Here is a 14976-nt window from a genome sequence, read left to right on the forward strand (position 1 = left end):
GGAAGGACTCCATGGCTTTTGTGCCTTGAGGCAGGACTCTGGAGGAAAACAACCAGCAGTAGCTGAGAATAAAGTCAGGGGTCACATGAGTGATCCTCACCAGGAGGGGTGGCATCCTAGGGAGCTAAGAGAGCAGGATGCTGTGACAGTGAGGCCACTCTCAATCATCCCTTGAAGGCCATGGAGAGGGGGGAAACTCCCTGGTGACTGGAAGCACCCAGATATCTAATGCACTTTTCAAAAATGCCCAAATGATGAACAGGGGCACTAAAGGCTCAGCCCCAGAGACTTAGGGCCCATTTCTGGGTGTCTGAACGGGAAGGTGACTGGATTTACCTAGGGCAGATGGTGTATGGCCATCGTCTTTGTTTTCCATGAGGAAAGGGCATGATTGCTGGACATGGAGAAGCAGTGGTTGTCTTTCACCTGAAAGTCAGCAAAGCTTTCAGTACCACCCCCCTACACCCCCCAATATTTTTGTGTTCAAGATAGGATATTATGATCTACATTGGTGAATAAGCAGGTGGGTAAAAAACCAGCTGGATGGTCAGGCTCAGAAGAACGTGGTTCATCTGCCTGGTGTTCTGCCTGGAGGCCTGTAGCTAGTAGGGTCCTGCAGGGGTCTGTCCTGCAACCTGCCCCAATAAACATGGTTTTAATGACCCGGATGAGATGAGAGGGTGGGTTTTCATCACATTTGTAGAAGACACTCGATGGAGGAGAGCAGACACTACAACGGAGGGCAGGGCTTCCATCCCAAGGGACGTATACAGGCTGGAGGGATGGGCCAATAGGAACCTCATGATATCCAGTAAGTCCTGACCTTGAGGTGGATGGAGCCCCTGCAGTGATAGATGTCAGGGACTGCCTAGGTGGGTAGAAGCTCTATGGGAAAGGCTCTGGTGGTCCTTGAGTTTCATTAGGCAAAACATGCGCCATCAGCAAAGCAAACCAACAGCATCCTGGGCTCCATGAGCAGGAGCACAGCCAGGCAAAGAGATTATCCCACTCTGCTCAGCACTTTTTACACTATATCCAGAATATTTCCCAGGCTTTGAAACTCCACAATGCCAGAGAGTCCTTGAAAACCTCGATCCAGTTCAGTGGAGGACCACCAAGGTGATCAGGGCTTGAAAACTTGTACTGTGAGAAGAAGCTTAGAGATTTGGGCTTGATCAGATGGGAAAAGAGAAGATCTTCGGGGGGATGACATGTAGAAATTTTACAGAGTTCCCTGGAAAAATGGGACAGGCTCATGTCCATGGTACAAGACACCAGGACAAGAGGCAATGAGGTGAAACAAGAGATTGTAAGGCTAGCTATAGAGGGAAACTTTTCCAGCATGAAGAAAGTAAAATACTGGAAGCTGTTTCCCAGGAGCATGTGCTGGCTCTGTCCCAGAAAGTGACCAAGATGAATTTGAATAAAGGCCCGAGTAATACGGTCTGCCCCTGCCTTGAGCAAGAGGTAGGTTGTTATACGTCTGGAGGTTCCTTCCAGGCTGAATGACACTGTCCTTCCTTCCCTTTCATGGTTTTTACATTAGGGAAAGCACTCAGGTTCTCCTTGACCACAGAAGTAAGTTGCAGGTGCCCCCAGGCAGCCCTGATCACTTCCATTGCTTCCATTTTGGTGCCCTCTGCCCAAGCTCTTCTCTTTTACTATCCTAATACCCTGAAAAAGAACAACCTGCCCTGTCAGTCCATTCCCCATTGGCCGTGCATTTCTTGCTTTGTACCCTTTTACGGTATTTCTGAGATGGTTGCTGTGGTATTTTCCACCCTAGGTAGCAACTCTGTTAAGTGCATAATTCTCTTCCATTATCTATAGTGTCCTGCAATTCTCCATATTCTTCACTTGTTTGAGGCAGCGTCCCACAAAACTTAAATGCTGACACATTGGAGTTACAGTCCAGAGGGACCTTGACACGCATGGATTTGTCAAAAAAAATTCTCCTGAAGTTTTACAAGGCAAAGGGGGCAAGGTCTGCACCGGGGGCAGAAGAAGCCTGGTGCACTGGGGCAGTCTGTGATGTGACTGGCTGAGGAGTCCTGAGGAGAAACTGAGGAGTTATGATGGGTGTCATATGAGTCAGTGGGTTTCTCAATTTGGAATTAGGATGGAGAACCTGGAGAAGGTCCAGAGGGGGTCTGTCATGGTGGGATTAGGGGCCTAAAGCACAGGAGCTGTGTGAAGAGGCTGAGGGAACTGGGCCTCTTTAGCGTCCTGAAGGGGAGGCACAGGGAAGTCTAAAAGCAGGCAGCACCTCCCTGGAGCGCTGATGGTGGAGGCAAGCCCTTCTGCAATGGCAGATGGTATGGCAGAAGCAACAGCCACAAGCATCCTCCTGGGACCTTCACACTGAACATCAGGAAAAACTGACTAAGGAGCTGGTGCTGCTCTGCAGCAGGACACCCAGAGACTCTCTGTGACCTCCTTCTTTGGAGGTTTTCAGCTCACCAGGGTGCCCCAGAAGAAGAGATTCAGCTAGAGGTGAGGGTGTCTACAACAGAGGCTTATGGGACAATTCAGGGTGGAATTGTCCTGTGCTCAGGAAGTCTCTAGCCCTACCTTTGATTCCTCTTTACGTTTCCTGACCAGTCTCCTTACCCATGTGATGCTTTAGGCTGTGAAGACAATCAAAACCAATTGTGTTACTAGGTTAGTTCCGTTTTACATGCTGAAATGCAGGGCCGACAAAGGGAGCTCAGAGCTTCCAGGCTCTCTGCTGCACAGCGAGGACTTCAGAGACTGGAAATGCAGGTAACAGTGTCGTGTCAGTGTATGCCAGGGATTCCAGTCATGACATCACATGAATATTTTGCCTTCCTTTGTGCATTTTTGGAAATCTAGGATCTGTACCTCGGCACTCTTTGGCTAAAAAAGAAACAACTACCCTATTTCACCCCTCCACTGCTTACTGAAACCAGGGAGAAAATATATAAAGCAGGCACGACTTGGGGGCAGTGCTGTCTAAGAGGAGTAATCTTTAAATCGTAACAAAGAGATAGCAGTGAGAGAAAAATCACTGTTCTAAGGACTTCATGCCAGAGGCTAACTACTGACAAATTATACCTACTTTGACAAGTAAGAATACCTGTCAGGAAGGAAATGAAAGATCTTTAGTTCCTCATCATGAAGAATAAGGAGTTCCTTTACAGCACTGTCCTGTTGCTGTTACTAATGATAGTACCATGAATTCCAAAACACCCTTGGGAGCTTCGTTACTTTTCCTGGTCTCCAAAGCTCAGCCTGCTCAGAACTGGAAAGAACGACTTCAAAGCTCTGCAACCCAAATCTCTCCCACTGTCTCTCATTCTTTCACCCCAAGACAGTTCTCTCCATCGCTTCAGCCCACCGGCAAGTCTGTTGTTTATCCAGGTGAAATCAGAGTACTTCTTTGCACAGCCTTCCCTATAAAAATCCTCTCTATGTGCTGATCCCAGTTATATCACCTCATGTTATCTGTGGCTCCATCCTCCTTCTGCAGAGCTCCATTGGATGGGCAGATTTCCTTTTTCTTTCATGCTTATTCACCTTCCCTACCTTTTTGTATTGTATGCATATCAAATATTGCCTGAATCAACACATCTCCGCCCATTTGCAGTTGCAGGCTGAGACATTTGCCCTCTTGGAGCAGACATTCTCAGATATTGTGGAAACCCACTTCAGTGCTCCATGTTCATTTGGGTTAACATAAACAAAAGCGAAGAGACAAACAAGCAAACACGCTGGGCCAGTTTTTCAGAGGGACAGTTTCAAAGTGGCAAAGCAGATTCAACACATAGATATGCAACAGCCAGTGTCAGAGGGAAGGTGGAGGTAGTGTGAATTAAAATCTTTTGAACTCATATGGAAGCTGACAGGACAACAGCAGTCAGACATGGGTTAGCTGACACGGCTGTGAGTTCAGACCTAGTTGGCACAGAGCTCACTGAGGAGGGCAAAGTGTCAGGGAGAGGAGAGCACGCTTCAGTTCCCCAGATCCTGGGAAGGTGCCCAAATCATCCTTCTGGTGGCTGGGCCTCCGGCATCCCATTGCTTGAGATGCAAACTGGGTGGGGCTTTAGTCAAGAATCCTTAAATAATACTTCAGGTGTTTGCTTGGTTTCCCCAAGATTACCAATAGCTACAAAAAAGTATTAATTTCCCTAAATGCAGATATCTGCAAGGTAGCAGTCTGTGTCTGTGGTAGCCTCTCTGGACAATGCCAGTTGAATCCATATTTGCAATACAAGACATGACACCCCATCATCAAGGACAAACCAGCTCCCAACTGGATTGAACTCCATTCACCACAACTCCTGGGGCCCAGCCATCCAGACAGTTTTTTTACCCATCAAAGAGTACACCCATCCAATCCATGAGCAGCCATTTTCTCCAGGAGAATGCTGTGGGAAACAGTGTCAAAGCCTTTATTAAAGTCCAGGTAGACTACATCTACAGCCTTTCCCTCATCCACTAAGCAGGTCACCTTGTCATAGAAGGACATCATGTTAGTCAAGCAGGACCTGTCTACCACAAACCCATGCTGACAGGACCTGATCACCTCATTGTCCTGAACGTGCTGTGTGATGGCACTCAAGGTGATCTGCTCCATAACATTCCCTGGCACCAAGGTCAGACTGACAGGCCTGTAACTCCTTGGATCCTCCTTCTGGCCCTTCCTCTAGATGGGAGTCAGATTTGCCAACCTCCAGTCAACCGGGACCTCCCCAGCTAGCCAGGACTGCTGATGAAGGATGGAACGCGGCTTGGTGAGCACTTTTGCTTCAGTACCCTCAGTACCTTTGGGTGCACTTCAGTACCTGGCCCCATAGATTTGTGTGTGTCTAAGTGGTGTAGGAGGTCATTAACCATTTCGTCTTGGATTATGGGGGCTTCATTCTGCTCCCCGTCCCTGTCTTCCAGCTCAGGGGGCTGGTCTTACTGTTAAAGACTGAGGCAGAGAAGGCATTAAGCACCTCAGCCTTTCCCTCGTCCTTTGTCACTATGTTTCCCCTGGCATCCAATAAAGGATGGAGAGTCTCCTTAGCCCTCCTTTTGTTGCTGTGTTTTTATGGAGACATTTCTTAGCACCTTTTACAGCAGTAGCCAGATTAAGTAGGTGATGGGCTTTGCCCCTTCTAATTTTCTCCCTGCGTAACCTCATGACATCCCTGTAGTCCTCCTGAGTTGCCTGCCCCTTCTTCCAAATGTCATAAACTCTCCTTTTTCCCCTGAAACTTTATTTCTTTAATGGTATCCCTTTCATTCATTCTTCCTTGACAAGAGAGTTATAATTTCTCAGGATTATATTCTGGCATGAAGTTTTTAGAACACTCTTTTCTCTCTCCTTTCTAACTGTTACCATTTAATGGCAACACCTCTCAGACAGCATTGCCCTGAAATCAGTTCTGCTCTCGAGCTTTTATTCTCTTTTCCATTGTGGGTGTGTACGTGTCTGTGTGAGGAATTGTTTACCCCGATGGTCACATCCCTGACCAGCTCTTCCTTGTGTGCCAGTACCGGATCCAGGCAAGCATCCAGGGCCCTTGTTGGCCCACTGGCCAGCTGTATTAACAAGTTGTCCCAAGATCCTCCAGACTGTTTTCACCTTGTTTTGCCTGAGTTGTGAATGCCGGGGCAATTGGTCCCCCCCAGGAACTGGGTGCAGACTTCCTTGGGTTGCTGACAGAAGACTTTTCCTGCTTCCTCACCCTCACAGACAGATTCGTAACTGCAAGCGTGATATCACCCTTACGGGCTCCTCGAATCCTCAGTGACAGAAGCTAACCATCCTGGAAGAGCTCCAGACACCTGAGCTGTCCATTCACACTAGGGGCAGCCCCCATCCTCACTTTCCCTGCCACTCTCTTCTGCAGAGCTTCTATCCCTCCATTGCAGCACCCCAAGCGAGCAAGCTGTCCCACTACATCTCATTTCATCCCAAAATGTGCCAGTGCTCCAGCTCCTCCTGCCTGTGCACACTTGGGCTGCAGCATCTCCAGGGCTGAGCGCAATGTCGTTACAGGGAAACACGGTAACAGAGACCCACCCTGCTTCACGTGCTGGAGTGCTTGGCAGTTGTTCATGTAACAAGGAAATGAAGTGCCCACAGACTGCCCTGCACTCTCCAAGGCCAGAGAAACACGTCTGGGCAATGACACCTTGTCCAGAGAGGTGTTTGGTGAATCTGCAGAAACTCTGCAGGGCTGTGGGGCTTGCAAGACAAATTCCAGGGAGGGCAGGGTGCTGCATAGAAAGTCTTTGGGGATGGACAGCCTTTGGTCCATCCCCACTGTGGACATTATCATCATCTTCACTCTCCATATCATCAGGTGGGTGAGAAGAGAACGGTCAAGGGTGGTGTCCTGGTTTAACCCCAGTCAGGAACTAAGCACCACACAGCCACTTGCTCACTCTCCTTGCCCCTACCCCACAATGGGATGGAGGAAAAAATTGGGGAAAAAAAAATAATCGTGGGTTGAAATAAGGAGAGTTTAATAGGACAGCAAAGGTCCTAAAAAGTGATGCACTGTGCAATTGCTCACCACCTACTGACTGATGCCCAACCAGTCCCTGAGCAGCAATCCCCGGCCAACACCCCCGTTTATATCCTCAGCATGACATCATATGGGCTGGAATAGCCCTTTGGCCAGTTGGAGTCAGCTGTCCTGGCTGTGGCCCCTCCCAGCTTCTGTGCCTCTGGCCGAGCAGGGGAAGCTGAAAAGTCCTAGTGGTTCATCTAAGCACGACTTAGCAACAACAAAACCATCAGTGTGTTATCAACATCATTCTCATAATCCCAGCTGAAACCAGAACCCAGGTACAGAGTTGGGACCCCAGTCCTCTGGCACCACCAAGGGACAGACTTTGCACCTATGCCATGATGTTGGTGTTCAGGCGATGGCACACAGGCACCAGACCCCTTTAGGAGGCCCTGGGGTGTCTGCCCCACACCAGATCCAAGGGACATGGCTCTTCTGGAGGCCCTGTGCTGCGTTTTCCCATTCAGTGGCATTGTATTTGGAACTGACGGGGCCTGGCGTGACACTGGCATGACTCTGAAAGCTTTTTAAAAAATGCAATTCAAATGAGACCCCTGAAATGAAAAAGATGTCTTCAGTGTAGGGATGTGCCTATGTTGAGATATTTTGGTGGAGTCCCTCAGGCAGTGGGTGGAGGAGCTGCAGGAGGAAGTCAGTAGATGAGGCTGTATTAGAGACGGGGTGGCTTTGCAGTGACTGGTGCTCCAGTAAATGCAGTGGCTAGAGACAGAGACAGGTCTCCTTCTGGTGCAGTCCTTGGTTTGGTCAGCTCAAGAGTTCTTTCAGGTCCAGACATCTGTTTCATAGAATCATAGAATCATAGAATGTTTTGGGTTGGAAGGGACCCCTAGAGGTCATCCAACCCCCCTGCAGTGAGCAGGGACTCCGCTAACCAGATCAGGTTGCTCAGAGTCCCGTCCAACCTGGTCTTGAATGTTTCCAGAGATGGGGCCCCCACCACCACTCTGGACAGCCCCTTCCAGTGTTTCACTACCCTCATTGTAAAGAGGTATTTGAGAAGGTGCATTCAGGTGCCCTAAACGTAGAGGTCAGGTGCCATTTAGGATGGCCAAGGAAATCCCCCTTCCCCCTCTAGACCTCAGCTGATGCTCAGGAAGGATGTGAATATTCTCAGAGAGTTTTCCATCAGAGCTTGCGAACACTTGCACATGGGTTGGAGCATCCTGGCCCCTGAGTCATCACCAAGCATCTGTGGGTGAGCGAGTGCGCACAGAAAAAAGACCAGGGGCTCAGAGCAGGGGCTCATCTGCAGGCAACACTTTGGGGCACCCCTGAACTGAAGCAAGAGGAATCCCAGCTTGTGGGGGCTGCATGGCAGGGAGCTGAATCCTGCTCTTTCTAGCTAGGAATGAGTTGTCTGTGTTGCCTCAGCTGAACCACTGCCCAGCACAGGGGAAGCCAACCCCTCCCTGACCCTTTCTGTTATGGGACAGGAGGGGTGGTATCCAGAGGGGAATATGAGGAAGAACTTTGAGGGTGGCAGAGCACTGGAACAGGCTGCCCAGGCAGGTTCTGGAGTCCTCTTCTTTGGAGATATTCAAATCCCTCCTGCATAATGTCCTGTGCAACCTGCTCTAAGTGAACCTGCTTTAGAAGAAGAGTTGGACTAGATGATCTCCCAAGGTCCCTTCCGACCCCTGTCATTCTGTGATTCTGTGATTTAGACCTCTCACAGGCAACTACACTCTGGTAGGACAACTTCTGCTGCAGGGATCAGTCCCTCTCAATGTTTAGAGAGGGACCATTAGTGATTGCTTTTGATGACTCCAGCGTACATTCCCCAGGGATGATCCTGCCGCCTTTCAGGCTCTGTCAGCCCTGGAGCCCCAGGGACACCTTGAGGGAGCCCAGAAGGGGACAGAGAAAGAGCTGCCCAGCAGCAGATCCTCTGGAAAGCGCAGCAGGGCTGAGGGCACTGATGGCGGGCACTGAGGGGAGAGGAGAGAGGGAAGAGAGATGTTGCAGGCAGTGAGGAGTGGGAGGATGCTGAGTGCTCACTGTAGGAAAGATCTTCACAGTCCTTAACACGGTAAGTCTGTGGCTGCAGGGCAATGTACATGAGTTTCCTGGAGGGGTCTCCTAGAGCTGGCCCATCCCAGGGCAGATGGGGTCTGACAGGATGGTGCTCAGGGTTTCCTTAGTGTGGAGAAAGGTGAGCAGGCCTTCCCTGCTGCACCCACAGAGGCACAGGGCATCACAGCTCCTTCTCCCGGGCTTGGCTGCATGGCTGTGGAGCCTGGGTGCCCAGGGCTGCTCTTCAGAGCAGGGTCCCTGCACCCCGGGGGGCTATGTGCTCGGAGCAGGGTCTCTGCATCCTGCCCAGGGAGCTCCCCACAGCTCTGTAGGGAGAAGCTGTGAATGGAAGGAGTGACCCCCAGCAGGGCAGGGTCCTTCCACTGTTGAGAGGGTGCTGCGTGGGTTTGTGTTGCTCACAGCTCCACATCACCCCCCGGACATTTCTGGGGGATGTTTCAAGGGGAAGATCAAAGCAGGGACTACCTGAAGCAAAGGCACCTTCTGGAGGCTGTGGTTTCAGTTTCCCACTTACTCCCCAGATTACCATGGAGTTGTCAGGTTGGTACAAGAGACTGAAACTCCTAGAGCATTGCACTGAGAGATCAAGAGGTCAGCGAGGAACTCATAAAAGCCTTTCACCCTCTTCAGCCTACAGATCAGCACCAACATCATCCTCGGGGTTTAGCCAAGCTGTTCTTTAGGACCTCCAAACACCAAGCCATCCTTAGGCAGCGCTGTGCTGCCAGGAGGCATCTGCAGGGAGAGCTGAGAGCACAGTGAGTGGGATGGGGTCTGTGAGCACTGACACAGGGAGGAGATGTGGGGACAGAGAAACAGCTCCTGTCAGGGACAGCTCCAGGCAGCAGAGACATGGGCAGGGAGGGACAGGGAGCCTTTTCCAGAAATGCTGTGGGAAGGGTGATTTGGGCACCTCCCTGCCACCCCCTCCAGTACAGGCACCTTCCCTTGTCTCCTCTCCTACCCAGCATAGCTTCTGCCCCGATGCCATGGGTTCTCTGGCTGTGTCACCCCCTTGGCATTCCAACCCCTGATGAGTTGAAACCCCCCAGGACCTGTCTCTCTCCCTCCCTGTTCTGCCTCCTTCAGCAGAAGCATTGGGGCATTTCTCCGTGTTTTCCCCCTGCCTGTGCTGCCTTTGTTCTTGCCCTCAAACCTTCTGGTGAAGAGGGTTTCAGCTGCAGCTCACATACTGAATCATTGGGGTCATGCCCTCTAGATATGTCCATGGGAGAAAAGTGCCCCAGCCTGCCCTAACCAGTCGGGCTCTGGGCCATACAGTGCTGAGGGCTGGGGAGTGAGCTGGCTCTCTCTGGTCACTACAGTTTTAGGACAGCCAACAGTCTCTCTGGGCTTATCCTGCTGGAAGATGCTGAACAGACCTTCTCCATGACAAGGGCATTCTATCTGACGTAAATGATTGATTTCACAGCTTCCCCTCATACCCTCTGCTGCAGAGAAGGGCTGACTCCTCTGGAGCCCATGGGCAGAGGCCCCCGGTCCTAGAAATACACTCGGGCTGTGCAGCACAGAGCTCCAGCCAGAGAGAGGAGCAAGGAGTGCTGTAATATGTGTTTGGGGAGGAAAAGGGACAGAGCAGGGGAGCCTTGAATAATGCACAGAGATTTGCTGAAAGAATTCTGTTGTCACTTCTCAGTGCACTTTCTTCCTTGGACAGGTCCCCTTGCCCCAAGGAAGAAAATGTCCAACAGCAGCTCCATCACCAAGTTCCTCCTCCTGGCATTTGTAGACACACAGGAGCTGCAGCTCTTGCACTTCTGGCTCTTCCTGGGCATCTACCTGGCTGCCCTCCTGGGAAATGGCCTCATCACCCCCGCCATAGCCTGTGACCACCGCCTCCACACCCCCATGTACTTCTTCCTCCTCAACCTCTCCCTCCTCGACCTGGCCTCCATCTCCACCACTGTCCCCAAATCAATGGCCACTTCCCTCTGGGACACCAGGACAATTTCCTATGCAGGATGTGCTGCCCAAGTATTTCTGTTTTCCTTCCTGATTACAGCAGAGTTTTCTCTTCTCACTGTCATGGCCTATGACCGCTACATGGCCATCTGCAACCCCCTGCACTACGGGACCTTCCTGGGCAGCAGACCTTGTGCCAATATGGCAGTGGCTGCCTGGGGCAGTGGATTTCTCCACGGTCTGCTGCACACGGCCAATACATTTTCACTACCCCTCTGCCAAGGCAACGCCATCAACCAGTTCTTCTGTGAAGTTCCCCAGATCCTCAAGCTCTCCTGCTCAGATGCCTACCTCAGGGAAGTTGGGGTTATTCTGGTTGGTGTCTGTTTAGCATCCGGGTGTTTTATTTTCATTGTGCTGTCCTATGTGCAGATCTTCAGGGCTGTGCTGAGGATCCCCTCTCAGCAGGGGAGGCACAAAGTCTTTTCCACGTGCCTCCCTCACCTGGCCGTGGTCTCCCTGTTTACCAGCACTGCCATGGCTGCTAGCCTCAAACCCCCCTCCTTTGCCTCCCCACCCTTGGAGCTCCTGATGGCTGTTCTGTACTCAGTGGTGCCTCCAGCAGTGAACCCCCTCATCTACAGCATGAGGAACCAGGAGCTCAAGGATGCCATCAGGAGGGTGGTTTCAGAGATGTTTCTCACTAGTGATAAATTTCCCTCCTCTCTGCACAAATGACTCCCGGGGCATCTCATTCCAAGCCTGTACTTTTTTTCTTTTTTTATTCTTATCATTATCAGCGTTAGAATGTTCAACAATATCATTACCATTGCCATTATTATTATCCCTGTCGTATTGGTACCATCATCATTTTCTGGTAAGCTGTGGTTATTTTGTTCCTACAGAAATGTTTAGGTCCAACTCACTTCTACTGAGAAATGAATCTGCTCTGCATCCTGGAGCCTGTCTAAAGGTTTGTTTAACGCTGGGTCAGAGCTGCCTCTCTCATGAGAGGTCTATAATAAAATGGTATCTCCCCAGTGCATTGCCAGAAGCTTGGGTTCTTCTTCCAAAGGCCTGCCTGCGTGGCCCTAGAGGATCCCAGTGAGGTTGTGCTTGGAGAGTAGGTTGTGATTATTAATGTCTGAGCAGGTGTGATGATCTGGGTGAGCATCATGAAGGGAAGAAAAGGACACAAGATCACAAGGACAAGAAGCAGTGAGGGAAATTTCAAATGAGGGTAAAGAAAGAAAAAAAGAAACCAAAACGCATGATGAGAGTGGACCAGCACTGGGTCAAGGGACAGTGGTGTTCAAAACTTGAATTTCTAATGAGTTTAAGGGGGGAAATAAAGACAATGATAGTGGATCAGCCTCTGGGTCAGGAGAAAGCACTGACCAATCTGATCTAACTGTAAAGTTATCTCTGCTCAGAGCAGGCCATGGTGCTAGAGACCTTCAGAAGTTCCTTCTGACCCAGACCCCTGGGCTGGACAGTAGAGGCAGGGGTAGTGGACACTGCTGTGTGTTGAGGATTTGCTGGCATTTGTAATCCCTGGTTCACTCAGTCCTCAGGTGAACAAGCTCATCCTCAGAAAAAGGCCCTGCTCCATGGATACCAGGACTCCAACTGCTTTGAGGATAACACAGAAAAGTTCTCAGAAATGCTGCCAGACATTACTGAACCACAGAATCACAAAAGAGTTGGGTTGGAAGGGACCTTCTAGTCTCATCATCTAGTCTAAATACTCTGCCCCAAGAAGGGTCAGCTGCAGCTGGTTGCTGAGGATCATTTCCAGTTGGACTTTGGGTATCTCCATGGATGGAGACTCCACAACCTCTCTGGGCAACCATGTCCAGGCCATATTCTCCCTAAAATTCAACAAGTGGAATGTCATGGTTTTTCCATCTCTTGTTCTGTTACTGGGCACTACTGAGAAGAGCCTGGCTCCCTCTTCTTCACTCCCTCCCCTCAGGTGTTTACAGGCATTGATAAGATCCCAGTCCTCAGCCTTCATAAGGCACTTCAAAATGAATGCTCTTTATACTGCAGCTGTACTGGGTTTATATGACAAGGTTTTGGTAGTGGGGGTGGGGTGGGTGCTGCAGGGGTGGCTTCTGTGAGAAGACCCAAGAAGCTGCCGCAGTGTTAGAGAGAGCCAGTTCCAGCCAGCTCCAAGATGGACCTGCTGCTGGCCAAAGCTGAGCCTATCAACAATGTTGATAGCACCTCTGTGATACCATATTTAAGAAGGGGGTAAAAAATGCTGCACAAGAGCTGGGAGAGAGGAAAGAGAAGATTTGTGAGAAACAATTCTGCAGACACCAGGGTCAGTGAAGAAGGATGGGGACAAGGTTCTCCAGGTGCCGCAGCAGAGATTCCCCTGCAGCCCGTGATGAAGATCACAGTGAAGCAGGTTGTCCACCCTGCGGAGGTCCATGTCGCAGCAGGTGGGTGTGCCCTGAAGGAAACTGCAGGCCACAGAAAGACCATGCTGGAGCAGGCAGGAGCTTCTTGACTATTGCAGAGCAGTTTGAGCAATTTGAGTATGACTGAGTAGTGCTCACACAGCAGTGAGGTTGTCCCTTTTTTGCCACTGTCTGCCCCCTTGGCAAGTAGGGCTTGAGGTGAGCAAGAAGCTGGGAGGGGACACATCTGGGACAGTTGACCCCAACTGACCAAAGGGATATTCCCTATCATATGGTTCATGTTCAGTCATTAAAGCTCAGGGAAAGGACAGGGAGGGGGGAGCTGTTTGTCATTATAGTGTCTGTCTTTCCAAGTAACTGTTACACATGCCAAAGCCCCGCTTTCCTGGAGATGGAGAAACATTTGTCTGCTCATGGGAAGCAGTGAATAAATTCCTTATTTTGCTTTGCTTGTGTGCACAGCTCTGCTTCACTTAATCAATTATCTTTACCTCAAGCCATGAGTTTTCTCAGTTTTGCTCTTCTGATTTTCTCCACCATCCCACTGGAAGAGAGTGAGCGAGCGGCTGCGTGGGTGCTCAGGTGCCTGCTGGGGCCAACCCACCACACCTGTGTGCAGTGTTGCAGTGCTGGAGTAAAAAATACTCCTTTTCCAGAGTTTTCATACGGCCGCTTGCTTCACAGAATGGAAAATATTTTTGTTTGTATGTTGGTTCAGGCTGATCGCAGGTTGGCCAGATTGATGGATATATCATAGAATCAGAGAATCACAGAATGGCAAGGGTTGGAAGTGACCTCGGGAGATCACCCAGCCCAAGCCCCCTGCTCAAGCAGATTCACCTAGAACAGGTTGCACAGGACACCATCCAGACAGGTCTGAATATCTCCAAAGAAGGAGACTCCACAGCCACCCCTGGGCAGCCTGGGCCAGGGCTCTGTCACCTTCAAAGTCAAGAAGTTCTTCCTCACATTCAGCTGGAACCTATTCTGCTTCAGTTTGTGCCCATTGCCCCTTGTCCTGGCGCTGGGCACCATTGAGAAGAGTCTGGCTCCGTCCTCATGACATCCACCCTTAAGATATATGTAAGTATTTAGGAGATCCCCTCTCAGTCTTCTCTTCCTCAGGTTAAACAAGCCCAACTCCCTCAGCCTTTCCTCATAGGAGAGATGCTCCACTCCCCTCATCATCTTTGTTGCCCTCCTCTGGACTCTCTCTCAACTTCCTCATATTTCTTGAACCAGGGAGACCAGAACTGGACACAGTACTCCAGGGGGGGGTCTCCCCAGGGCAGGGCAGAGCAGAGGGGGAGGAGAACCTCCCTTGCCCTTCTGGCCACACTCCTCTTGATGCCCCCCAGAATACCATTGGCTTTCTTGGCAACAAGGGCACACTGTTGGCTCATGGCCACCTTGTCGCCCACCAGGACTCCCAGGTCCCTCTCAGCACAGCTGCTTTCCAACAGATCAGCCCCCAGCTTGTACTGGTGCATGGGGTTCAACCTCCCCAGGGGCAGCACCCCACACTTGCCCTTGTTGAACTTCATCAGGTTCCTCTCCACCCAACTCCCCAGCCTGTCCAGGTCCCACTGAATGGCAGCACAGCTTCCCGGTGTATCAGGCACTCCTCCCAGTTTTGTGTCAATGGTGAACTTGCTGAGGGTTCCCTGGGTTGCACTCTTGTCCACTTTCAGAGGTGAGTGAAACACTTGCCTTTCCTACCTCACAAGAGACCTCTACTGATCCCATGACCCTTCAGAAGAGATATTCCAATTTAACCTGTCCTGATACAGTGACCATTCCTAAGGTCATCTTTGCAGATGGAGACTCTCTAGGCAAAGGCCCTGTCCCAATACAAACTGGATCCCTTTAACCCCTCCCAGTAGGGCCTGGGCCCTGTCCCAGTACAGGCTGGATCCCTTTAACCCCTCACAGTACAAACTGGAACCTGGCCCTGTATAAACGGCATCCCCTGATCCCCTTCCAGTACAGACTGGGCCCGCTCCCAGTACAAACTGGATCCCTTTATGCCTTCCCAGTAC

General features: G+C 50.7%; 1 protein-coding gene across 1 annotated transcript; it reads left to right on the forward strand.

Annotated features, from left to right (window-relative positions):
* Window positions 1-10286: 10286 nt before the first annotated feature.
* Window positions 10287-11246, forward strand: LOC104135686 (olfactory receptor 14C36). Its single transcript, XM_009649362.1, has one exon. The coding sequence runs from the start codon at window positions 10287-10289 to the stop codon at window positions 11244-11246; it is 960 nt and encodes a 319-aa protein (XP_009647657.1).
* Window positions 11247-14976: the final 3730 nt, after the last annotated feature.

This window comes from Egretta garzetta, unplaced genomic scaffold (genome assembly GCF_000687185.1).
Source record: "Egretta garzetta isolate BGI_Z169 unplaced genomic scaffold, ASM68718v1 scaffold562, whole genome shotgun sequence".
Classification (NCBI taxonomy): domain Eukaryota; kingdom Metazoa; phylum Chordata; class Aves; order Pelecaniformes; family Ardeidae; genus Egretta; species Egretta garzetta.